Below are 25675 nucleotides of genomic sequence, written 5' to 3' on the forward strand. Positions count from 1 at the left end.
TTACTATAAATCATCCTGATTCCCTTACTACACTGCAAGCAAATTAATAATGGTGTTTGGGGCTTGTTGGGAAATTCAGTAGCCTGTTGCCAGGTTCCCTCCTTAGATGCTGATACAACTCCTTCCATTTTACCTACAGAATGGATTCTTCCTTCTTGCTTCTCTCTTTGGCATGTCAGGTGCCAACACCAGCTGCCAATGTGGCTAGAGCTGCTAATAAAAGTCTAGCTTCTCTGGAACCTTATCTGAGCAAACAGTATCTGTCACATGTGCAAACATAACTAAGAGAGATGTCTAAAAACTCATAGGTAGACCACAAAGCAAGCCTGCTTGTGATTGTTTGAATGGATGAAGAGTGCAGAGTTATACTATTTTTCCTTGTTGTGACAGCTGAGGTCTGTTTCACACATCACACACTTTCCTACATTAATGTTGCTTCTTTGTAGGAAACTTGCATTTACAACCTTCCTGTGTAATGAACACTGTCAGAACTACTATCCAGTTGATGTTAGGTATAGAAGACAAAATAGAGGTGCATGCATTTATCACATTTAATGAAGTTCACAGTTTCTGGCACCAGAGACTGTCCATGTGAAACGTGTCAGATGTGAAGTTTCTCAAAAACTTCACAATGATAAAGATTAAAAAAAAAACTTCACAATGATCATGATATCCAGAATGAAGTTGTATATCAACCATGCTTCCGCTAAAGAGGGATTTTAATAATTTGTTGTTTTGAACATTGTTATGCATCGTAGCATTTTAATGCTGTGTACAGACTTAGGTCTGTGGAGCAACTTTCTCTCTTACAACAACGTAAATGTCTGACAAGATTGACTTGTGTTGTTTGAACACACAAGAAGGACATTTTAAAGTTCAGTCTAAACCAGTTTATAGAGTTCAATCAATTAGTATAAACAAAGCCTGAGAGTGCCACCGGATTTGAGGGAGGAAGAGGATTGGTTCTTGAGTGTCAAACTAATATGCCTGCAAGCCATAATAGGGAGCTGTGCTGATCCCCGTCCTTATCACTGCCGCTCTGAGTGCTAGGCCAGGGGTTAGCAAGGTGTCACAATCCAAAAGAGAAACTGCAGCACAAGGTAGCCTTTTGTGGCTTGGTCTCTCTTTCTGTGCAGTTCTCTTCCCTCCCTCTTTTCTGAGTGAAGCCAGCAATGTAGAAACCTGTTGTCTAGACATGCCCTGAAAGTTGGCAGAGCAGAACAGCTGGCACATCCACAAGTAAGTGTTTTGAGGCTGTACCTGTTGATTTTAACAAACTGTCGAGCTGTTGCTGCCAACAAACAAAGAAGTGGTACTAATCAAACTGTCGAAGAGGGAACATAGATGCAGAGGAGTTAGCCATGTTAGTCTGTGGTAGCAAAATCAAAAAGAGTCCAGTAGCACCTTTAAGACTAACCAATATTGTATCATAAGCTTTCGAGAATCAAGTTCTCTTTGTCAGATGCATGATACAGAGACAGTCTCTGTATCATGCATCTGACGAAGAGAACTTGATTCTCGAAAGCTTATGCTACAATAAAATTGGTTAGTCTTAAAGGTGCTACTGGACTCTTTTTGAAGAGGGAACAGTGTAATTTGTGTGTTTGTGCTGTGTCACAGAGAATGGAGCTGAACTTGTGATGAGCTAATTTGCCTATCTCCTGTCTTCTTAGGGTTCTCATATGAAAAAGATGCCCGGTTGTACTTCGATGATACCTGTGTTGTACCAGAGAGATTGGAAGGTAAGGGACAGATTGTTTAGCAACTTTAGTGAGTTCTGGGAAAGCCAGCATGCAGATTAGCTAACAAGCAGCCCTTCTGTGTGCTTCAAGAAGCCCTGTCTCAATTGTGCCGTACTTTGGGGGAGAAACTGTCTACACTTGCTGCAAGATACAGCACTTCAGTGGTAGAACTACATTCATTACCAGATTAATGCTACAGAATGGGACAGCTGAGAGAAACTGTGTGGATATTCAAAAGAAGTACTGCATGCACAGTGATATCTGGCTGCTTCGTGCATCTTTGTACAAGGGGAGACTCACCAGCTGGATGGCCACCATCCAGATGTGCTATCACTTCTGAATTCACCTGGCTTCTTAAGAATGTCTGAGTTTATTCTAAGAAATTGGAGGAATCTACAGTAAGGAAAGATGAGGCACTCAGAATGTTGAATCTAAATGGTGTACTTTGTTCTGGACAGGCAAAGTGAAGCAAGAGCCCCCAGGATATCGTGAAGGGCCTCCTTACCAGAGACGAGGATCACTCCAGTTGTGGCAGTTCCTGGTCACTCTCCTGGATGATCCAGCCAATGCCCATTTCATTGCTTGGACTGGCAGAGGCATGGAGTTCAAGCTGATTGAGCCTGAAGAGGTAAAAACCTGGGTGGGGAGAGCCTCCCAAATCATGAATCACGATCAATGCTTTTATTTTCTAGCTGTCCAACAAAAGGTGGTTTGAATGTGGCAGAGAGGTGGATCATTTGATAGCTGCTGTGACTTTCTGTCTGAAACATCTTTTATTCATTGAGAGGAGAGAGCAGAATGAGGCTTGGAGGTTAGATTGTGACATAGTGCCGTTGCTTCATTTGTTTTTAATCTGTAGACCAGACCACTTGAAAGGGGACAGGATGCAAATAGCATTAATTGAGACTTGTAGTTGCCAGAAGTTGAGGTTCTGACCAGAGCAGGGTTGGTGGCTTTTTCTTGGTATGTCAAGAGCACATGTGGAGCTGGTGAAAAATTCAAGTGCTGTTTGAAGGGCAGTTTGCTCATCTCCCTTATACAGAGCTGCCTTGACACCAGCTATGGTATGTTCCCAGAAGCGAGATACGCAAGTTCACTCTTTTTGCATGATGTAGCAACCAAACGCCTCTTCTTAGGACTTCCTGTAGCATTGAAGCTGCCTCTGCTTTATCTCTGAGGGGTGATGCACTAGATGGTCTGTTTGTATTGCATCTTGACAAGGCCAGTTCCTATACAAATCAGTTTGTCCCTGCAGTAAGTTCTGGTTATTAATTTACTCCAGGTTCAAAAAAGGTGATTCTTATTCATGAGTGGTGCCTAGGGGTATAACAACAGGTAGAGCAGTTGTACAGAAAGTCATTCTGGTTCTGTGTAAATCTGCTTATTGAATCTTCTCCAGTCCACACCAAGGTCAAATGGGGAAAACGCAGAGCAGATGTGTAAGATCCTCCTTCCGTACTTGTTGAACAGTTGGACGCAAAATTGCTTGGTCTCGCTGTTGCTATAACTGGTTATTGGCAGACAGCAACTCCTTAACTTATTTGGCTGGATTATCTTCTGACAAAAAATATAACCCAGCCCATGTTATATATATCCTTTATTAGAGTTAAAATGAAATTGGACTCCAGCCTTGTCCATACATGAAGGAGAATGGGGTGGTATAATGCAGAAAGAGGCCAACAGCACTGGATCTCAGACTTCTCTGGATTCGACAAAGTTCTGTTCCTGTTATACTGGCCTCTTGCTCCTTTTCTTAAACATGTCCTTGATTCAGAGGACAGGCATCAGACACTCCCACATTTAAGGTGTATGTGCTGTGTTCCACCCTATATCTAGTACTTTAGCCTAACAAGCTTCATTGTTGGAAAGAAGTTGATACATCAACATTAAAAAATCTGTCCATTCTCCTAGTATAGAGCAGTGAGTAGACAGAATGCTTGGAGTTCAATATACAAGAAGATAAGTATATGGAGGACAGACTTCTGAAACCTTCACTTTGATTTGGCAAAAACTTGTTGATTTGTGTCAGTGTTAAGGCTCATGGACTGCCATTAGTTCTAACCCACATTCTCTCTTTCTCAGCATAGTAACCTATGCTTTTTTTAGTTTTTTCTTTTCTCTTTGCTATAGTTTTGCTCTTGAGAGACTCATGGGCTAGGATGGGTCAGATGGGATATTTTGTTTGTTCACACTGTATATATTTGCAGTTTAAAAGCTTGCAAATTTTTAGAAGCTGGTAGCATGTATAAAGAGCCCATTGAGAATCCCTTCCTTGTTTTCTCTCCCCTCCCCTTGCAGTCCCTTTGTACAGCTCACTAGCTTTCCATAACATCTTCCCATTCAGCAGGTCTAGGGCATGTTCTTTTCTCATTACACTTCAGCTACTTAGCTGTGCCTTGGGGAAAGGTTTTCTGCTAATTCCCACTGTTGCTGTAGGCTTTGCTCTGTTGTTGCCCTGTGGAGACACTGGTTTTGTAAATAAACCCTTGCAATTACTGAGAGGAATCTTGTGGCGCACTGGGTTGTGCTGAATGATGCAGAGGAGGAAGCTGTTTGACTAATAATTGAAACCAGCTGCACATCCAAGCAGTGCATGGTGGGTAATTATCCATAATATACAGTACACTCTGCATGGAAATTGTGGTTTTTCAAACAGCAATTTGGCAGCCCCTTCTACTCAAAGGTCTTTGATAGTCTGCCGTTTCACTCCCTCTGTATTATGAAAAGGGCATTGCTTTGATCTTGGAAATATTTTCACCGTGAATCTGTCCTGGCTGGCTTTTCCATAAGGGGGAAGGCTAAGAGAGTGTGAGTGGGAGATGCACAGCTAGACTATGTGACCTTGCTCCTGATGTTCAGCTTGAGTGGTCTTACATGTTAGATCTCTGTATCTCAGTGTCTTCCCCAAGACACAAACAAATGGAAGCAGGTTCCCTTTAGAAGATCAAAGGGCTGAGAATCAATCTTGCTTCTGAGAGTCTTGCCTATTTGAGAAGATGCGAAGGATGTTGAAAAGTGTTCGTGGTTTTCTGTGCCACACTGTACAGCAGTAAAGAGAAAGTTCTTTTGCTGCTGTGTGTCATAAAGCCCGGGTGCTGGAGGATGATTTATATAACAATAGCTACTGAGCTGCTAGGAATCTGTGCATAGACAATGTGCTCTCAGCTCTTTCCCTGCCATGGCATACATATGCTAAAGAGCCTGTGTCTGAACATGCAAAATATTTCCTAAATATGCTTCCACCCTGGAGCTAGTTACAAAGGGTTTCTTTCCATGTGCTATTGGAAAACATTGCAATGTGTTAGCTTAAAAATGAAGCAGCATAGTAGAATTTCCTCCCCCACCCCCAATCATCTAAGCTGTTTGCTGAAGTTACAATGCAGTGCTGTGTACATGCAGATGTAGTTGGCTCCCAATACATACTTCCTCAGGCTATATGAGAGAGAGAGAGAGAGAGAGAGAGAGAGAGAGAACTAGTCTTGGGCGGGAGGGGGGTGTTATGGGAGCAGAAGAGTGTGAAGGGAAGCTAGGTAGAAGCATTAGAGCCCCTGTTTGGGGGTGGGGGTTGGCAGAGGCTGCAGTTCCCATTACTGAGAGGAAAAATTGGAGGATAGGCGGTAGATCATGCCTGAAGATATTTATAGAAATTTATTTCCTTGTATCTACATCCAGATCTTGTGCGATTTTCTAGAGACAATCAGAAGCAATGTTAGAGCAGAAATCTCAAGCAACATTCTGAACTGCTGAACTACCAGTCCCAGAGTTCCTCTTGCTTAGGCAGGAAGGAGGGACACCTGAGGGGAAGGACAAAGCAGAGCTCTGTAAGATAGTGAGAGCAAGTGTTGCTGTTTCTTTTGGTAAGAATTTAGGGTTGCCAGTCACCTGGTGGGGGCAGGGCATCCTCTACTCTCAGCCTTCATCACCACTCATCTGGCCAGCGAGGGGGAAAGGTGCAGGAACAGGCCTCCTGGGGCACACTCCCAGCATGGCATGATGACATCACATCCAGGAGTGATGTTGTTGCGCAGGCCATGGGAATGCTCCCACACCTCTCACTAGGCTAATTTGGGCCCCAAATCATGGGAGCATTCCTGTGGCCTGTGTGATGACACAAAGAGTTTCTAAAGGTGAGTGCTAGTTCCCCCCTCCCACCAGCAGGGTAAGGCAACTTGGTAACCCTATAAGAATTACATGCCATGTCATGGTCACAAACACATATGCTCCATGCTGCTGCATCTGGTGGTGGTTATAAATACAAATCAGGCAGCTAGAAGTGCAAGGAGGTAAAAGAAAGGGAACTAAAAGAAGCTGAATGAAACCGATCTATGCTCTAGTTTCTTAAATCAGACAAGACCTTTCTACAGTCAGTCAACAATACAGTAACTAGGGAAGCGGATTAACAAATTCAAGATGAAAATGTTTTCAATATAGAGATGGGAACTAATTTTCATTGACATGTGCATAGCCCTGTGGATCCTTTGCACTCTGCCAGTGACCAGGCTTACCATTCCCCCAGTCACAGAGGGGGATCCACTGTTGCCAGTGAGTACTTCCCACTGCTACTTAACTGGCAGATGAGGAGGCATGGTGAGAAATGGGGTGTGGGGGGGGGATCAACATCATCCCAACATGCTGACACCACTCCCTGTGCGCCCAGAAGTGATGTCAGCACGTCAGCTCTAGAATTTGGAGAAAACTATGATATAACCATCAGCTTCTTCCACAGTCTCTGGTAGGGTTACCAGATCGCCCCTGGCAACTGGTAGGAGGGAACTTACCAGTTAGTTGCAGGAGGACTCACTGGCTACATCGTCACAACATTATCATATTTAACAATAGATACCAGATGCTAATAAATACCAGAACGTCCCCAGCATCCCCTGGCAATGTGCTGATGTCACTGCATCGCTGGCAACATGATGATGTTGCCGGTGAGCCCTCCTGCAACCTGGTAAGTCCTCCCCACCTTACCAGTGACTGTGGAAGAAGCTGAAAGAAGTTTCAGCAAGCTAGCACTCATCAAAACTTGCAGGTGTTTTACCAGGGGGTAAGAACAATAAAGCCACCTAGTCATCTTGTCTATGGAGTGTGAACTTACAAAAGGAATGGACTTTCAGGAGCTAGTTCATGATTTTACAATGAAAATAAAGCTTTAATTTAACTGACCTAATATTTGCAGCCACGTAGGTCCATTTAAATTTTTTAAAGACATTGACAGGATTATCCCCTTTTAGTGACCAAAAAGTTATAGAATAAGCTGGGAGGGGTTTTTTAAAGCAAACGTTGCAAAAGCGGGCATTTTTCAGAAATGTAGAATATGTAACAGTAATTTCATAACTCAAACCAACTTTTTGATGGTCAGTGTGTTTGTTTGAATGGGTTGGGGGATTGTGGTGCTGTGGGGAGGGGATGTTTAAGAAACTTTTACTGGGCCTAGAATAAATAATGCACTGTGATAACCTTATCTCGTTCCTTTGATGGGAAGCATTGCAGTAGTCAGAGAATGAACAGGGAAGCTTATAGCAGAAATAAGTTTCTCTGTGTGTGAGGGCGGCGAAGCTGGGAAGTGCTCAGTGTGTTCTTCTTTCTTTGCTGACGTGGTCCATCTTTAATTCATCCTTGCACATCACTTTGTCCCTGTTCTTTGCTGTGATAGAAAAACTAGTCTGACTGGCATGAGTGCAGCTAGCTTGTTTAGCAGCTGAGACCACTGGAAACACCCCGCTGTGTGTTTGGCTCAGGCTGTTCTTCTGGGCCTCAGGTGGATGGAGGCTGCCTCTGTGCACTTAGTGCTAGGAAATCCCATTAATCTTCTCTGAGTGCCTGTCTGATTGTCCATTCCAGAAATCCCCTGGGAAACAGTGGGTTGGTTGGCAACAGGCTGATGTCATCAGATCCTGCTCCCAAAGAGAACTGAAAGGAATAATCCCCTCTGCACAACTGCTCCAGAAACATGCTAGAATTGAGTCAGTTCTCATTCAGAGCACATTTGTGCCTCTGTTAGGTTTCCAGATTATGTCTTGTTGGCTATGGTTTCCATTGCAGTCAATTAAAAGCGTAATATAATAATGGATTTCCACTCACTACTTTGTGTCTTGACCGACAAATTTGACTGATACTCTGACCTGGCAGAGTAGCGTGCAGGCAGCCCTTGTGTGTTTCTAGGAAACGGATGTGATTCTCTGCAACTGCCTCACCTCGTTTAGGTTGCTAATAGTTGAAGGTCTTTGCTGTTTTGTTTTACTGTGAATATGATTTAGTGATGCATCTACTCTAAAGCTCTTATAGTTGACTGTTAGTAAAACAAATTTACATCCGTGTTTTTGGAAAAGTCTTGCACAGGGTACATTCTTAATGGGCTTGTGCAACAAGTCCAGCATTGCAAATTATATTTTCCTTTAACTCAACAAGGAAATAATGTAGCATTTAGTGTTCACAATGTCACTTTTTACCAAGTGATCTAATGAATGCATTTATTTAAAAATATTATCCGTATAGTTTTAATGGAGACAAATCATGTGGTCAGTGTACAAATGCCCATTTAAGGCCAGTTTATATTCCAGTTTGATTTTTCCATATACTTATGGTAAAAAGGTAGACTCCCAGTGCCCTCGGACTCTCCCAACTTGTATTGCAAGTTACTTTTTTATTTAAATTTATTTAGAATATTTTTAAACCACAATAATCCATACAAATCTAGATGGGTAGCCATGTTAGTCTGTCTGTGGCAGTAGAAAAGAGCAAGAGTCCAGTAGCACCTGTAAGACTAACAAAATTTGTAGTAGGATATGAGCTTTTGTGAAGAAGTGAGCTGTGACTCACAAAAGCTCATACCCTACCACAAATTTTGTTAATCTTACAGGTGCTACTGGAAACTTGTTATTTTCCACTACCATACAAATCTGTAAAACTCATAGTGACAAAATAAAAAATTACGAGGTGACACCATGCGCTGTTCCCTATTCCTGATCTTTTAAAAGATGAATGTTTTCACTCCCCTTTGGAAAGCTTGAAGGCATGGTGCAAACCTCACTTCTAGGGAAGGGAAGTTCTCTAATCCAGGGTAGTGGCTGAAAAGGGGAGGAGCTGTGACTCAGTGGCAGAGCATCTGCTTAGCATGCAGAGAGTCCCAGAATCAATCCCTGGCATCTCCAGATAAACGAGCATATAGTGGGTGATGTGAAAGACCTTTACCGGTGACCATGGAGAGCTTCTGCCAATCTGAGTAGACAATACTGACTGTGATGACCAATGGTCTGATTCAAGAAAAGGCAGTTTCATGTATTCAGCCACCTTGGTGGCCCTGATGAGGGCAGAAAGGCAGGGATAAATTCTGTAAACAAATAAATGTTCTAGGTGGGGGTCTTCACTGGAAACACTTTCCCATTAACACCTTTCAGTCATGGCAAAATTTGACATGCTTCTCAGAGGCCCTGTTCCCGCCCCCAGGAAGGAGGGTGAGCCTGCCCAATGAGCCCCAAGCAGAAGGTGCCCAACCGAGCTGCACAGCTGGGCTAAGCTCATTTTCACTTTTGTAGGTAGCTCGCCGGTGGGGAATCCAAAAAAACCGACCAGCAATGAATTATGACAAGCTCAGCCGCTCCCTTCGCTACTACTATGAAAAAGGCATCATGCAAAAGGCAAGTAACTTCTTGTTCTCTGTGAATATTCCATTTTATTGTAGGAGAAAATAGTGCATTCACTTCTGCAGTTGCTGTGTGAAGAGTCCTTCCATAAGCCCCTTCTTGTTGCTTTATGTGAAGTAACTATTGATGAGTTCCCTCCCCCACCTTAAATGCCATGTTGTGAAAACATTTTTATATTAAAACTTTTTTGAAAATTATTTATATATATTTATATCCAGTTTTTTCTCTCCAGTGGGCACCCAAAGTGCTTACAACTAGACATGGGCACAAACTGCAAAAAAAACCCCATGTAGTTCGTGCTTTGTGGCATTTTCACAAACCAGGAGCCACAAACTCCCATGAACTGGGGCAAGTTCACAAACCGGTTCGTTGTTTGTTGGATTTAAATGCCCCTTTCTGGTCGCTTAGCAGTGGCAGGGAAAGGGGCCTTTAAACCCTCGGACTAGCTGCTTGTCGGGAAGATCCCCGATAAGCAGCTGATCATTTAAACAGGGGCTGTTTAAATGGCCGCTCCCAGCAGCGGGGAAATGGACATTTAAACTGTGGGTGGGGCTTGGCTGGCCAGCCGGGAACTCCTGGCCGGGCAGCCAAGCCTTGGTGTTTAAACGATAAGCTGCTTGTTAGAGATCTCCCCGACAAGCAGCTGATCCATGGGTTTAAATGCCCCTTTCCCCTGCTGCTTTGCAGCAGCAGGGAAAAGGGGCATTGCTGTTTTAAAACGAACCAAACAAACCAGTAGACCAGTTCTTGGAAGTTCATGGAAATGAGCTTCCACGAACCACTAGTTCACGAACCAGGGTGGTTTTTTTAGTTCATATTCAGGTTCATGCCCATCTCGACTTACAACTTCATTCTCCCCACCTGTTTTATTCTCACAACAACCATATGAGGTAAATTAGACTGGGAGAGTGAATAGCCCAAGATTACCCAACAAGCTTCCACAACAGAGTGAGGATTGAAACCTGGTCTCAGATCCTAGTCTGACACTGTAACAACTGCACCAGGTTGCCTTTATCTGTGCTTTAGAACACCAGCCAGATATGAAATTGACTATGTATTAAAGCAGTCAGCTGCAGATTCCTTTTGTCAGCTTCCTCTCTAGAGTAAGGCCGCCAATCTGAAACTGACTAAAGTGGATGTCCCCAGTCTTTTTAACCCTGCAGGCACCTTTAGAATTCTGACAGTGTGTTGGGTGCAGCCATAAAATAGCTGCCACAGGAGGCAGAGCCAGCCACAAAATGGCTACCCGAGCTCACATAGTGAAGATCCATGTGCAGTGGTGCCAACTGCTGCCAGAGCAACATTTTTAAACATCACTATAGCAAATAAAATCTCCAGTGGACAATCAGAAGCTTGGTTGTGCAAAAGCCCCACATGGCCTCATTCAGTTTCTAAAAAAAAAACCCTCTTGATGGGTGCCATAGCACCAATAGGCATCATGTTCAGAACCCCTCGAGTACAGTTTGACAAACAGTTTGACTTGGCTTTGTCAAGGGCCTGATTTGTGAAACTCCTTATGAGTACCTAATCTGATAAGGTCTCTTCCTCTCCTGTGCTGTCAGACACATCATCCAACCATGAAAAAAGAAAGTAGGACAATTATGCCATCAACCACACAGAAATATTATCCATTTCCAAGTGTGCATGCGCACACAAACACACACACCATTTGATTGCTTCCAGGATATTGGCAGGGCAGTGTCTTCTGTGTGGGTTAAAAGATGATATTGATAATGATAGTGATGATTGACAGGAAAAACTTCCCAGAGCACCAAAATCCTTTTCCTAGTTACGGGAAATTCTGCTCAGTTCCCATTTACCCACAGAGGCTGAGAATTTTCCGTGACATAGGTTTGAAAGGATGTAGTCAACCTTTGCTACTATAGCAGCATTTTAATTTTTTTTAAATGAAAGCTCAGACTATCAAGATGATTAATTCTGCTCCCAATACTAAAGTCTGCACTTTTGCAGTGTGCTTAAAGAATCTGAGTATACACACAGTCCTAGATGTGGTAGTATAGGACTTACAAGGTTATTCCAGAAAGGAGAGAATGCTGTTGCAGAGAGTTTGATTTGGAGCCGGATTTGTGAAAAGAGCTTGCTGGCAAAAAGGCCCTAAGCATGCCCTGGTCACCATATTCTGAGTTAACAAGTTGATCCTAAATGAAGAAAGGGAGAAAGTTTTGTAAGTTGCAGCTGTTCTTTCTGACCATCCAAGAGAAAGGAGTAATTTCCTGTTTATTGGTCTTCCTTGACAATCTGTCTATCCAACACCCCTGCCCTTCTTCATCTTTTCACCCTAACAGACCCTTCTGCCTCTTTCAGGTGGCCGGAGAGCGGTATGTCTACAAGTTTGTATGTGACCCTGATGCCCTTTTCTCCATGGCCTTCCCTGACAATCAGCGCCCATTCTTGAAAGCTGAACCGGACTGCCACGTGAATGAAGATGACACCTTACCTCTGACACATTTTGAAGATAACTCTGCGTACCTCCTAGACTTGGATCACTGCAGCAACCTTCCCTATGCAGAAGGCTTTGCTTACTGACTTGCAAAGCAGCTGAATCCTGACATCACAGACTCTCGTTCCAACCAATAAGGGCAAATGTGTGTTTTTTTGTAAAGAAAAAAATTCTGCTGTTCATAAAACTGCTCTTTGCAAATATTATCAGAAGAGCCTAAATACTTCATGGCCTGCCATGTGAAGACAGACAATAGCATGGCTAGTGAGTAGGACCTCCAGTTGCTGATCACATTGGGTGCAACCATGAAGAAAGATTGGAAAGGGGTTGTCTTCTAGGCCCTGTTGATAGGGACAGGTGGGATATACATGGGACTTGAATAGACTGTGTGCGACTAGCAATTTGGAAAGAAAACGTGCTCTGTTACAATCACAATCCTTGTATCTACCTTGCATAATGGAAAAGGGCTTTGCTTCGGAGAGGGAAACAGAAACTGATGCAGCGTAAGCCCTTGGGAATGGGCTAATTCAGCCCTGTGGGTTCTCAGTGCACAGCTCTTCAGTCTGGGGAGGCCTTTCTCGGTCTGTAGTAAGCAACCCAACTTAAAAGACAGCACTTAAGCCGCACCTCCCTAAAGCCCAGCAAGCCTGTGGCCATCCTCTCTCTAATAAGGCTGTGCATGGATGGCTTGCTTGTAGGGGAAAAGGGAGGTTTGGCCAAATTCTTTTTATGTTGTGGGGCAACATTTCTAACCAGGTTTTTGTAGGTTTTGTATCTATGGCAAGTACACCCTCTGGCCGAGCTGCTGCTTTCTTGCCTCTGGCAGTGCCATTGCAAAGGGCGCTGCAGCTTGGGTGAAGCCTCTTGGGCTCACCGTGTGCATACCTGCTTTGTGCTTTTTCTGCACTGGATCCTGCCTGGACACTTTGCACAGCATGCTGTGCATTTGGAGTATTCTTCTGTGCAGCAGCAAAGCGCAAGCTGCTTGGCTTTTTCTGTGTCTCGAAACTGTATGTATATAACACATGGCAGCCCCCGCTGTTAAATTTCCCCAGTGTACAACAGTTTTGACCTTATGACTCCATTGCCATTTTACTGCTTAACAGACTTTTCTGGTCCTCTTTGAGCTTGCAAGCAAGAGAGAAAGAGAGAGCGTGTATTTTTAGCTTAATTTGTAGGTTGCATTTCCCTCTTTCGGAGGCTTTGTGCAAGCCATGTACTTTAAGAGGATTTTGTTAATGAAAAGAAAAAAAAGATTACAACTTGATTTTGTAAAAATCCAGAGAGAGGAAGAAGGCCAGAGTTACTCGGTATATATAAAGCTTCTCTGGATCCTTCAGGAACCCTTTCTCTTGTTTTTGTGAGCCCTGTTGGCACACATCTGTAAAATGCTTCACCGATGATGCATCTCTTTCCCTGCGGGCTCCGTGTTTTGTTGTAAATGCTGTATAGGATTTCTTTTTCTGCTTTGATAACTTTGTTTGGGTTTTTGACTAACTTCACTTTTTTTAAGAAAAAAAAAGTATGAATATGAAGATTAACTCTGTGTAGACGACTCAGCAACTCTCCCCAGAATGTATCCAGTGGCCTGAGAGTGGCCTATCACAAAGCACATGTCAACAGCAACTTTTGCTGTGGCTCTCAGCATGCCCCAGGGCTTAACCTAACCAGTGGGGTTTGCTTTTTTGTTTTGTTTTGTTTTTAAATTTGGCATGGGAAGTCTATAGTGCAGAAAGGGTTAATCTGAGGATTGATGTGAAATAACTATTGCCTGAGCAGGGCTATATAATATATCTCCTGCAAAGCTGCATTACATTCTGTACTGTGTACAATAAAGGATTTTTGCTTTCTGTTCAGGCACTGCTTGCCCTGCTTCTCATTTGCCTCTTTTGACTCAGTGGGACTTTCAACACTGCCATCCAGAAATGGATGGAGGTGGCTTGTCCACTTCTTGCACTCTGAACCTTTGCCACCTCTTTTTGTGTGCTTCCAATTGCCTCTGCAGTCCCTGAAGTCAGCAAGTCATCTTTCTACAAGAATTATGCTGACCTGATTAACTCCTGAACACTGCAGTTGCCATAGCCATAGAAGTCACCAACAAACCGGGGAACCACAATTCTGGAAATTATTGTTGTATATTTTTCAAAGTGCAAGGTGCAAAAGTGCTAAGTAAGTTTAACATGCATCATGAATATATTTACAAAATACAAAGTCCATCCAATAGAACATCAAAGTCAGCATAATCTCAAAGTCCATCCATTTATGAACTGAATCTTCACCGTCCGGAATATGTATGAAACTTTTAAAGTGCAAATGCTGAATATAATGAAAAAAGCCGGTGGGAGGGGAGACATGTGCAGGTTGTTTGTTCTTACACGGTCCAAAGTAGAAATGGTTATTTAATAAACGCCGACGGGAGTTTGCAGGCAAATTGTTGTTTACCCGTTTCGTGAGTGGAAAAAACTCACTTCTTCCTGGGCATAAACATATTCAGACCGGAAACACTGTCGGATAGAATAATTCAATTACAGATATACATATACATTTCATAATACAATGAAAGTACAATCAAAGAAATATACTCAAAGAAACATACTCACTATCCATAGTTGCACAACACACTCCCCCACCGCTTGCAACAGAAGGATTCACGGACTGACGGTAGGTGGATCGGACAACAATATATAACACCAAAGGGGCCGAATTGAATCAATGATTTAGTTGGTATTAAAGGAAGGTCCTGCAGGAGCCCAAAAACTTACATAAGGGGTCATAGAAAACAAGAGAAATCGATCTCCAAATTTAGTCCATGTGGAGTCAAGGAATGAAGTTGAAAAATCCATTTGGACTCAGAACGCATTAAGAGCTTTCCTATATCCGAAGCATGTGGACAGTCCAATTGTTCAATTACTGAAACCTTAAACTCATCGGAAGGATGGCCATGCTCATGAAAATGTTCGACCAAAGGCGCCTCCGATACTCTGTTCCTAATCCTTGATATATGTTCTTGAATTCTAATCTTTAAAGGGCGCGTGGTGCTCCCTATGTATATCCTGGGACACTTACATTGAATAACATATACCACGTTGGATGTTTTGCAGTTCGAAAATCTATTTTTTGGGGAGGAGTGGTCTGGTAGAATTTGTTCAAGCTTAACCATCAGACCACATACATTGCATGTGCCACACGCGAAGTGGCCATTTGGAATGTTGACGGAAGATTGTCTACTGGAAAATTCTGATCTAATTAAGATGTCTCTTATTGATCTGGTGCGTCTATAGCCCACTGATAAACCGGCTTCACAGCCAGGAATCTCACTTATAATGTGCCAATGTTGTCTAATAATGGACACAATCTTTGGGGCCAGTGTGGTGTATTCCAGACCCCATTTAAGTCCATTATCCTGGTTCCTCCGCCTGGTGGTCAACAGGGCAGCTCGGTCTGTCAGCTCCGTTCGCTCTATAGCCCGAGCAATGACTTGAGTGGGATATCCCCTGGCTCTAAAGTTTTCCCCCAGCTCCTTGATCCCGGTGCTGTAAAAAGTCGGGTTGGTTGAATTCCGTTTCAACCGTAGGAATTGTCCCAGGGGAATATTGTCCCTGAGGCTCCTGGGGTGAAAAGAGCGATAATGTAAATAGGAGCATCGATCCGTCTGCTTCCTAAAAGGGCGCACTGCCAGTCTATTATTTGTCTCCCGATAAATGGTGACATCCAAGTAATCTAAACTGGTGTAACTACCAGTCCAGGTAAATTGTATGTTCGGATGCAATGTGTTGATCCAGTTCCCTAGCTCCTCTGCACTGTCCCCGTGGTTCAGCAGGATAATGACGTCATCTATATATCTCCTGTATAGGAGGATAGAATCCTTGAATGGATTTGCCACGTCATTGAATATCCACTTCGCCTCTAATGCGGCCATGAAGATATTCGCTATGCTAGGAGCTGCCGCGCACCCCATAGCCACCCCCCTCAACTGGAAATAATAACAGTCATCGAATCTAAAATAATTTTTTTCCAGTATAATATCCAGTATGTTGAGAAGGAAGGGGGTGGAGGGTTGTTGCACCTCACGTGATCGGAGGGCATCCTGCACAACTAATCGTGCCTCATCATGCGGGATCGATGTATATAGTGACCTGACGTCTAAGGACATCATATAAATGGATGATGGAATATCCACTGCCTCAATTAGTGAAATTAAAGACATTGTGTCCTTTAAATAGGCAGGTGTGTTGGCTACAAGGGGTTGCAGGAAATAGTCAAGGTAGCGTGATAAAGGCTCCAGGACTGAGTTCGAACCGGAGACGATAGGCCGTCCTTGTGGTGGAAGTCCCGGTTTATGTATCTTAGGGAGTGTGTAGAAAACAGGTATTCTAGGGGACGGGTTGATAAGTGCATCCCTAGTTTTTTTATCTATCTCATTGTCCATTAAACCCTCATCCAAGACAATTTGAATAACTCTTTGGATATGGGTTGTGGGATTATAAGATATCTGTTTATAATCTGTCCCTGTTTGGAGTTGTCTAACACATTCCTGGACATAATCAGTGGTATTCTGTATAACGATACCCCCCCTTTATCCGCAGTCTTAATGATGATATTTCTGTCATTTTTAAGCTCCTGCAATGCTTCCCATTCCATTCTAGAAAGGTTATAGGTCTTATACATCCGTCCTGATTCCAGTCTCGTCACGTCCCGCAGAACAACCCTCTCAAAAGCATCAATCATAGGATCAGATACAGCGGGGCAAAAAGAAGATTTATAGGATATCCCAGAGGGCGGGGGAGGATCCCCCTGTCCAAAGAGATTTCTAAGCTTAATCAAGCGTATGAGTTTAAATAAATCCACCCTGGTACGGAAAGCATTGTATCCAGGGGTTGGAACAAAGCCCACACCTCTATTCAAAGCAGCCAATTCAATTGGCGAGAGAACCCGTGATGATAAATTAAAAACTAGGTTCTCTGGTTGGGGCGTTTCCGATAATTGTGACCTCTCCCTAAAAAAGACCTTGAGGGAACATTACGTGATCTAAGACTCCGTGTGCTGGACCCCTCATCTCCGGATGTATCCGTTTCTGAGGGTTCAGTTGTTTCAAATTCTGAATTGGATGCAATATTTTTGGCCCAAGAGACTCTTTTTCGTGGCCGTGTATATGCCGCATCCTTCCATAAGTAAACTCTACCTGATGTATAGTCCCTTCTGTCACGCTCAAATTTTCTAACCTTAAGTTCCTTAAGTTTCTCTTCGCTTTCTTTGATGCGTCGTGCAATGTCTTTAGTACGCGAATCAAACTCAGCTTGAGAAACCTTAGATTTAAGCTCAGTCTCAACCTTGGAAATTTCCATAGTTAGATTATCAGCCTGAGCATTAGAGGTCTTTATCAGGAGGAGCATCAGGTCAAACGCACATTTATTCAGTATGGCTGCCCATCTAGACTTGAAATCCTCGTCTTCTTTAAACATACCAGGCGGCTTGTGAACTCGCAAGCCGCGCGGAATGAACTTATGTAAGGAATAGTCTGTTAAAGAAGCCGCGTTGAGTTGTAAGCGGCATTTTCTTAATTCCAACTGCTCCAAGGCAGACCAATCCTCCAACGGAATAGGGGAATCGGCCCCGAGGAGGGATGAATTACAGGACAAAATTGCCTCCCTCTCCTCGGTGGAGTACGTAAAACACTCGGCTAAATCAGCCATATTGCCCTGATATAGCTAGAAAAGAAAAACAGAGGGCGGCCCCAAGTCCAAACAGAGAACACCAACAAACCGGGGAACCACAATTCTGGAAATTATTGTTGTATATTTTTCAAAGTGCAAGGTGCAAAAGTGCTAAGTAAGTTTAACATGCATCATGAATATATTTACAAAATACAAAGTCCATCCAATAGAACATCAAAGTCAGCATAATCTCAAAGTCCATCCATTTATGAACTGAATCTTCACCGTCCGGAATATGTATGAAACTTTTAAAGTGCAAATGCTGAATATAATGAAAAAAGCCGGTGGGAGGGGAGACATGTACAGGTTGTTTGTTCTTACACGGTCCAAAGTAGAAATGGTTATTTAATAAACGCCGACGGGAGTTTGCAGGCAAATTGTTGTTTACCCGTTTCGTGAGTGGAAAAAACTCACTTCTTCCTGGGCATAAACATATTCAGACCGGAAACACTGTCGGATAGAATAATTCAATTACAGATATACATATACATTTCATAATACAATGAAAGTACAATCAAAGAAATATACTCAAAGAAACATACTCACTATCCATAGTTGCACACTATCCATAGGCCAATTCCCCTATTCCGTTGGAGGATTGGTCTGCCTTGGAGCAGTTGGAATTAAGAAAATGCCGCTTACAACTCAACGCGGCTTCTTTAACAGACTATTCCTTACATAAGTTCATTCCGCGCGGCTTGCGAGTTCACAAGCCGCCTGGTATGTTTAAAGAAGACGAGGATTTCAAGTCTAGATGGGCAGCCATACTGAATAAATGTGCGTTTGACCTGATGCTCCTCCTGATAAAGACCTCTAATGCTCAGGCTGATAATCTAACTATGGAAATTTCCAAGGTTGAGACTGAGCTTAAATCTAAGGTTTCTCAAGCTGAGTTTGATTCGCATACTAAAGACATTGCACGACGCATCAAAGAAAGCGAAGAGAAACTTAAGGAACTTAAGGTTAGAAAATTTGAGCGTGACAGAAGGGACTATACATCAGGTAGAGTTTACTTATGGAAGGATGCGGCATATACACGGCCACGAAAAAGAGTCTCTTGGGCCAAAAATATTGCATCCAATTCAGAATTTGAAACAACTGAACCCTCAGAAACGGATACATCCGGAGATGAGGGGTCCAGCACACGGAGTCTTAGATCACGTAATGTTCCCTCAAGGTCTTTTTTAGGGAGAGGTCACAATTATCGGAAACGCCCCAACCAGAGAACCTAGTTTTTAATTTATCATCACGGGTTCTCTCGCCAATTGAATTGGCTGCTTTGAATAGAGGTGTGGGCTTTGTTCCAACCCCTGGATACAATGCTTTCCGTACCAGGGTGGATTTATTTAAACTCATACGCTTGATTAAGCTTAGAAATCTCTTTGGACAGGGGGATCCTCCCCCGCCCTCTGGGATATCCTATAAATCTTCTTTTTGCCCCGCTGTATCTGATCCTATGATTGATGCTTTTGAGAGGGTTGTTCTGCGGGACGTGACGAGACTGGAATCAGGACGGATGTATAAGACCTATAACCTTTCTAGAATGGAATGGGAAGCATTGCAGGAGCTTAAAAATGACAGAAATATCATCATTAAGACTGCGGATAAAGGGGGGGTATCGTTATACAGAATACCACTGATTATGTCCAGGAATGTGTTAGACAACTCCAAACAGGGACAGATTATAAACAGATATCTTATAATCCCACAACCCATATCCAAAGAGTTATTCAAATTGTCTTGGATGAGGGTTTAATGGACAATGAGATAGATAAAAAAAACTAGGGATGCACTTATCAACCCGTCCCCTAGAATACCTGTTTTCTACACACTCCCTAAGATACATAAACCGGGACTTCCACCACAAGGACGGCCTATCGTCTCCGGTTCGAACTCAGTCCTGGAGCCTTTATCACGCTACCTTGACTATTTCCTGCAACCCCTTGTAGCCAACACACCTGCCTATTTAAAGGACACAATGTCTTTAATTTCACTAATTGAGGCAGTGGATATTCCATCATCCATTTATATGATGTCCTTAGACGTCAGGTCACTATATACATCGATCCCGCATGATGAGGCACGATTAGTTGTGCAGGATGCCCTCCGATCACGTGAGGTGCAACAACCCTCCACCCCCTTCCTTCTCAACATACTGGATATTATACTGGAAAAAAATTATTTTAGATTCGATGACTGTTATTATTTCCAGTTGAGGGGGGTGGCTATGGGGGTGCGCGGCAGCTCCTAGCATAGCGAATATCTTCATGGCCGCATTAGAGGCGAAGTGGATATTTAATGACGTGGCAAATCCATTCAAGGATTCTATCCTCCTATACAGGAGATATATAGATGACGTCATTATCCTGCTGAACCACGGGGACAGTGCAGAGGAGCTAGGGAACTGGATCAACACATTGCATCCGAACATACAATTTACCTGGACTGGTAGTTACACCAGTTTAGATTACTTGGATGTCACCATTTATCGGGAGACAAATAATAGACTGGCAGTGCGCCCTTTTAGGAAGCAGACGGATCGATGCTCCTATTTACATTATCGCTCTTTTCACCCCAGGAGCCTCAGGGACAATATTCCCCTGGGACAATTCCTACGGTTGAAACGGAATTCAACCAACCCGACTTTTTACAGCACCGGGATCAAGGAGCTGGGGGAAAACTTTAGAGCCAGGGGATATCCCACTCAAGTCATTGCTCGGGCTATAGAGCGATCGGAGCTGACAGACCGAGCTGCCCTGTTGACCACCAGGCGGAGGAACCAGGATAATGGACTTAAATGGGGTCTGGAATACACCACACTGGCCCCAAAGATTGTGTCCATTATTAGACAACATTGGCACATTATAAGTGAGATTCCTGGCTGTGAAGCCGGTTTGTCAGTGGGCTATAGACGCACCAGATCAATAAGACACATCTTAATTAGATCAGAATTTTCCAGTAGACAATCTTCCGTCAACATTCCAAATGGCCACTTCGCGTGTGGCACATGCAATGTATGTGGTCTGAAGGTTAAGCTTGAACAAATTCTACCAGACCACTCCTCCCCAAAAAATAGATTTTCGAACTGCAAAACATCCAACGTGGTATATGTTATTCAATGTAAGTGTCCCAGGATATACATAGGGAGCACCACGCGCCCTTTAAAGATTAGAATTCAAGAACATATATCAAGGATTAGGAACAGAGTATCGGAGGCGCCTTTGGTCGAACATTTTCATGAGCATGGCCATCCTTCCAATGAGTTTAAGGTTTCAGTAATTGAACAATTGGACTGTCCACATGCTTCGGATATAGGAAAGCTCTTAATGCGTTCTGAGTCTGTTGCAAGCGGTGGGGGAGTGTGTTGTGCAACTATGGATAGTGAGTATGTTTCTTTGAGTATATTTCTTTGATTGTACTTTCATTGTATTATGAAATGTATATGTATATCTGTAATTGAATTATTCTATCCGACAGTGTTTCCGGTCTGAATATGTTTATGCCCAGGAAGAAGTGAGTTTTTTCCACTCACGAAACGGGGTAAACAACAATTTGCCTGCAAACTCCCGTCGGCGTTTATTAAATAACCATTTCTACTTTGGACCGTGTAAGAACAAACAACCTGCACATGTCTCCCCTCCCACCGGCTTTTTTCATTATATTCAGCATTTGCACTTTAAAAGTTTCATACATATTCCGGACGGTGAAGATTCAGTTCATAAATGGATGGACTTTGAGATTATGCTGACTTTGATGTTCTATTGGATGGACTTTGTATTTTGTAAATATATTCATGATGCATGTTAAACTTACTTAGCACTTTTGCACCTTGCACTTTGAAAAATATACAACAATAATTTCCAGAATTGTGGTTCCCCGGTTTGTTGGTGTTCTCTGTTTGGACTTGGGGCCGCCCTCTGTTTTTCTTTTATAGCCATAGAAGTCAGCAGTTCCCACAGAATGTCATTATAAAATGTGTGATCCTGAAATATAGCAACTTGGTCATCACTAAATCCCATTCCCCTTCCCAACTTCTTTGACTTTCAGTCTTTTCTCTCTTGTCCTTCTAATATTTCTTTTTTGCACTTCTATTTTACCTGTTAGTATGGTCCAAAGCCTAAGCTATGTAAAATGAATCATGTATTGTCAAAGGCTTTTACGGCTGGAGAACGATGGTTGTTGTGGGTTTTCCGGGCTGTATTGCCGTGGTCTTGGCATTGTAGTTCCTGACGTTTCGTCAGCAGCTGTGACTGGCATCTTCAGAGGTGTAGCACCAAAAGACAGAGATCTCTCAGTGTCACAGTGTGGAAAAGATGTTGGCAGGTCATTTATATCTACTCAGGAGGGGTGGGGTTGAGCTGAGTCATCCTGTAAGAGCTTCCCAGGGTGTGGAATGCTAATGGCGGGAGGCTTCACTGTATCCTGAGGAGGTTCTTTTGCATATGGATTGGTGCTTGATATGCTAATCTTCTCTGCAGGGCTATTGTCGAGTATAAAGAGTTTTGTTAGCCTGGTGTTTTTCAGAACTGGAAACCATGCTGGAGCAGGTGACCTGCCAACATCTTTTCCACACTGTGACACTGAGAGATCTCTGTCTTTTGGTGCTACACCTCTGAAGATGCCAGCCACAGCTGCTGGCGAAACGTCAGGAACTACAATGCCAAGACCACGGCAATACAGCCCGGAAAACCCACAGCAACCTAAAATGAATCATGTTTACCTTACTGAAGCAGCTTCCAGGCATGGTGTTGGTGGGCCTCAGCTAAAGCTATGAAGGCAAGCTGTCTTCAGCATTTGCGCTCCTTGTTTTTAAAACATGGTTTTTAAAAAAACTTGCACATTAGACTGCACATTTTCACACTTGCACATTAGACTTGTCCAGGGCAGTGGCCTCCCGGCGGCCCCCAACCTCCCAGCAGCCCTGGGACCCGCGACCCTGGCCCAACAGGCATTCACCTTGGCAGCCGTCACGGCGATGTACCGGGCCTGGAGATGGCAGCCAATGATCGGGAAGCCTCCAGCGCCACTGCAGCCGCCACCAAAGCAGCCGCCAAAAGTGCTGCTGCCGCTCCCACAAATATATTGATGATGTAATCGTCTATAGCCCTGATTGGCCAACCCACCTGCAGCACCTCTGACAGGTACTCCCGGACTTAAGGACCTTAAGGGCTGCCGAGTTGAAAGCCAATCCCAAGAAGAGTAGATTATGCTTTCAGGAGTTGAAGTGCCTGGGGTTTATAGTCAAGAAAGGGCAGCTGAGGCCACTACCAGATAAGGTAGCAACCCTTGAGAATTGCCCCCAGCCCACAACCAAGAAGCAAATTCGTGGGCTACCATAGCAAATTCATCACTCACTTCGCCAGCTGTGCCAGTCCCTTGACTGACTGCCTGAAAAGGGACCAGCCTGCCCAGATATGCTGGACAGCAGCCTGCCACTAAGCCTTCCAGGACTTCAAATTGGCTCTAGTGAGCGCTCCCATCCTCCATAATCCTGACTTTTCAAAGCCCTTCGTGTGCCACACCGATGCATCGGCCACAGAGGTTGGGGATGTCTTATCCCAGGACGTCAAGGGACACGAACACCCTATTCTTTTTATCAGTCAGAAGCTGCAGCCAGCTGAACAAAAATATGCCACCATTGAGAAGGAGGCCCTGGTGGTCGGGGCATTAAAACCACCAACAACCCCTTAGTCTTAGTAACAGACCACACCCCACTTCTCTGGATGTACCAACTAAAAGATCACAATGCACGTGTCCTGAGAAGGTATCTTTCCCTCCTGCCTTTCAGTTTCTCAATGCACCATTGGCCGGGATGACAGCACATCGACACCGACTTCATGTTGAGGATGTTCGACGTCAACGCCAGTGCCAGTGAGGGCCCAACGGGGTGTATGTCCGGGGGCCACAGCCTCCCAGCAGCCCCTGGCCTTCCAGCCGCCCTGGGGCCCACGACCCTGGCCCAATGAGATTCCCGGGGACAGCAGGGAACCTGGCCCGATGGGCACTCACCTCAGCAGCTGGCGTGGTGATGTCCCGGACCTGGAGACTGCAGCCAAATATTGAGGAGCCTTCAGCACTGCCGCAGCCACCACTGAAGCTGCCGTCAAAAGCACTGCCGCAGCTCCAGCTGCCACTGGGGCCTCCAAGGCTGCTGAGGCTGCTGCGGTCAGAGGGCTTGCACCAGCTGGGCGGAGAGGGCAGCCACCAGCCCAGAGTGGCCCAGCCCGGAAGCCTGCTCGCCAGATGCCAGTGCAGGAGCAGAGAGGCAAGGATGGCCTGGTCGGGGCAGCAGCCAGTCACCTGCTCCCATGCCGAGAGTCCCGCCCTCCAGGTGAGCCAGGCAAAGGCCCACCCTGGCTGGGAGGAGAGTCCCCATCACACCTGGCCAGGCAAGCCCTGGAGGCTGTAATAGGACAGGTGGAGGAGCGACAGGCACCACAGCCCATGGGCATCTAGGGGCAGGGTGGGGCATGGAGGTGTGGCCTCACCTGGCCAGGGTGGTGGGACTCACCTTGGGGACGGGCTCATGGGTGACGGGGTGGGGTTGGCATTAAGGGGGAGGGATAAAAGGAGGGCTCCAGACCCGGGCCAGGGAGGACAACACATGGAGGTCTGTCCTTGCTGCGAAGGGACAGCCTCCACTGGTGGAGCTAGAAGCTGGGAGTGCCTCAACTCCATATCCAGCCCACCCTTTCTGAGGCCCACAGGGGGAGCCTCAGCAACCACCGTGCACTGGGGGGCTAGACCAAATAGGTGGCCAGCGCCAGAAGGGGGAGAACGGACCCACCAGATGCTGCCTCACCAGAGTCAGACCCGCTGTAGCCTACAGGGGGCGTCCGGGGTCCTGACAAGACTGTTCAGCATTTACCAATTGTCATAGCCCAGTCTGAGAGTGAGGTCTCCTCTGGAGGAGAGGAGCCTCGTGTAGCCAGCCAGGACTCCTCAGGAGAAGAAGAGTTCTGTGTAGCCAGCCCTAGCCCTGACTCAGCAGAAGCCGGCAATCATGAGCAGCAGCTGCTGGCTGATCAAGGCTCACAGCTAGCAGCTGAGACACCAGCACCCTCTAGCCCCAATACCACAGGGGAAGCTCAGCCAGGAACTTCCACAGGGGAGGCTCAGTCAGGGACTGCCAGCACCACAGGGGAAGCCCAGCCAGGGGCTTCCACCCCCCCAGGCTCACCCACGCCTAGAGAGCGCCGCAGGCAGCGCCAGAGACTGGAACTGCAGGAGAGACGGCGCAGTGCTCGTCTCCTGAGCCAACGCCAGCTGCTGGAGAGCGACGATGAGTAGCATCAGGATGGAGCCCCAGCAGCTGGCTGAAAATCACGCCTGGCTATAAAAGCCAGTCAGGAGCAACTGCCAGGCGTGGAAGCAACGTGTCAACTACCTGCAACCACTCCCTGGTACCTTGTGTCTTGCTCTTGCCTGCACCTTGACTTGATACCCTCGTGCTCTGACTTACGGACTGGACTTGGCTTGGCTTTTTGGATCCTGGAGGCAACCCTGGCATTAACCTTGTGCTCTGACTACGGACTGGACCTGGCTTGTGACTTTTGAACACCCCTTGGCTTCGTGCTAGTACCTGGACTCCCAGCTTGGGCGGGCCCAGCCCATGACACCAATAATGTAATGATATGACATCCCAGATTCAGCAGCAGACAACCCACACTACAACTACATATGCCCTTCATTTCTCCCCCAAGACTGCATAGGGCTTCTTCCAACTTAATCCAAAATTGTTAATGGCCATTGCAAACTGTAGATTATTTGAGCTCAGCTAGACATAGCGTCCCTGTGTCTGCACAACCATTTTAAGGCTGGGTTTTCTTCTTTCAAAAATATGGAGTCCAATCCTGAAAGCCAAACTGATCTTCCAGGTTGTCTTCCCTCAGCTCGGGAGACTTGAAAATGGTTTGGGGGAGAGAGAGGAGCACCAGCTACAATGGTTGTACCCATCTCTACCACTGGCTGCTCCCTCATTGCCCAGAAAGAACTGCCACTCACTTCCACTGCCTCCAGGGCTCCTCTCCTCCTCCTCTACCCCCACCCCCCCGCATGCTGTTTTCAAGCCTTCTCAGCCAGGGTGACCCTGCCTGGGTCTCTGCTGAGTGA

General features: G+C 45.1%; 1 protein-coding gene across 2 annotated transcripts in view; it reads left to right on the plus strand.

Moving 5' to 3' along the window:
- The window catches only part of ETV5 (ETS variant transcription factor 5), a 45443-nt gene extending 31742 nt beyond the window's left edge, over positions 1-13701 (plus strand). For both annotated transcript variants that reach the window (XM_054984078.1, XM_054984079.1), the window contains 4 exons: positions 1674-1742; positions 2201-2370; positions 9281-9382; positions 11714-13701. In XM_054984078.1, coding sequence (XP_054840053.1) covers positions 1674-1742; positions 2201-2370; positions 9281-9382; positions 11714-11935 — 563 coding nt within the window. In that variant the 3' untranslated portion in view covers positions 11936-13701. The remainder of the gene's footprint in view (positions 1-1673; positions 1743-2200; positions 2371-9280; positions 9383-11713) is intronic.
- The last annotated feature ends 11974 nt before the right edge of the window (positions 13702-25675 follow it).

This window comes from Eublepharis macularius, chromosome 6, assembly GCF_028583425.1.
Source record: "Eublepharis macularius isolate TG4126 chromosome 6, MPM_Emac_v1.0, whole genome shotgun sequence".
Lineage (NCBI taxonomy): Eukaryota > Metazoa > Chordata > Lepidosauria > Squamata > Eublepharidae > Eublepharis > Eublepharis macularius.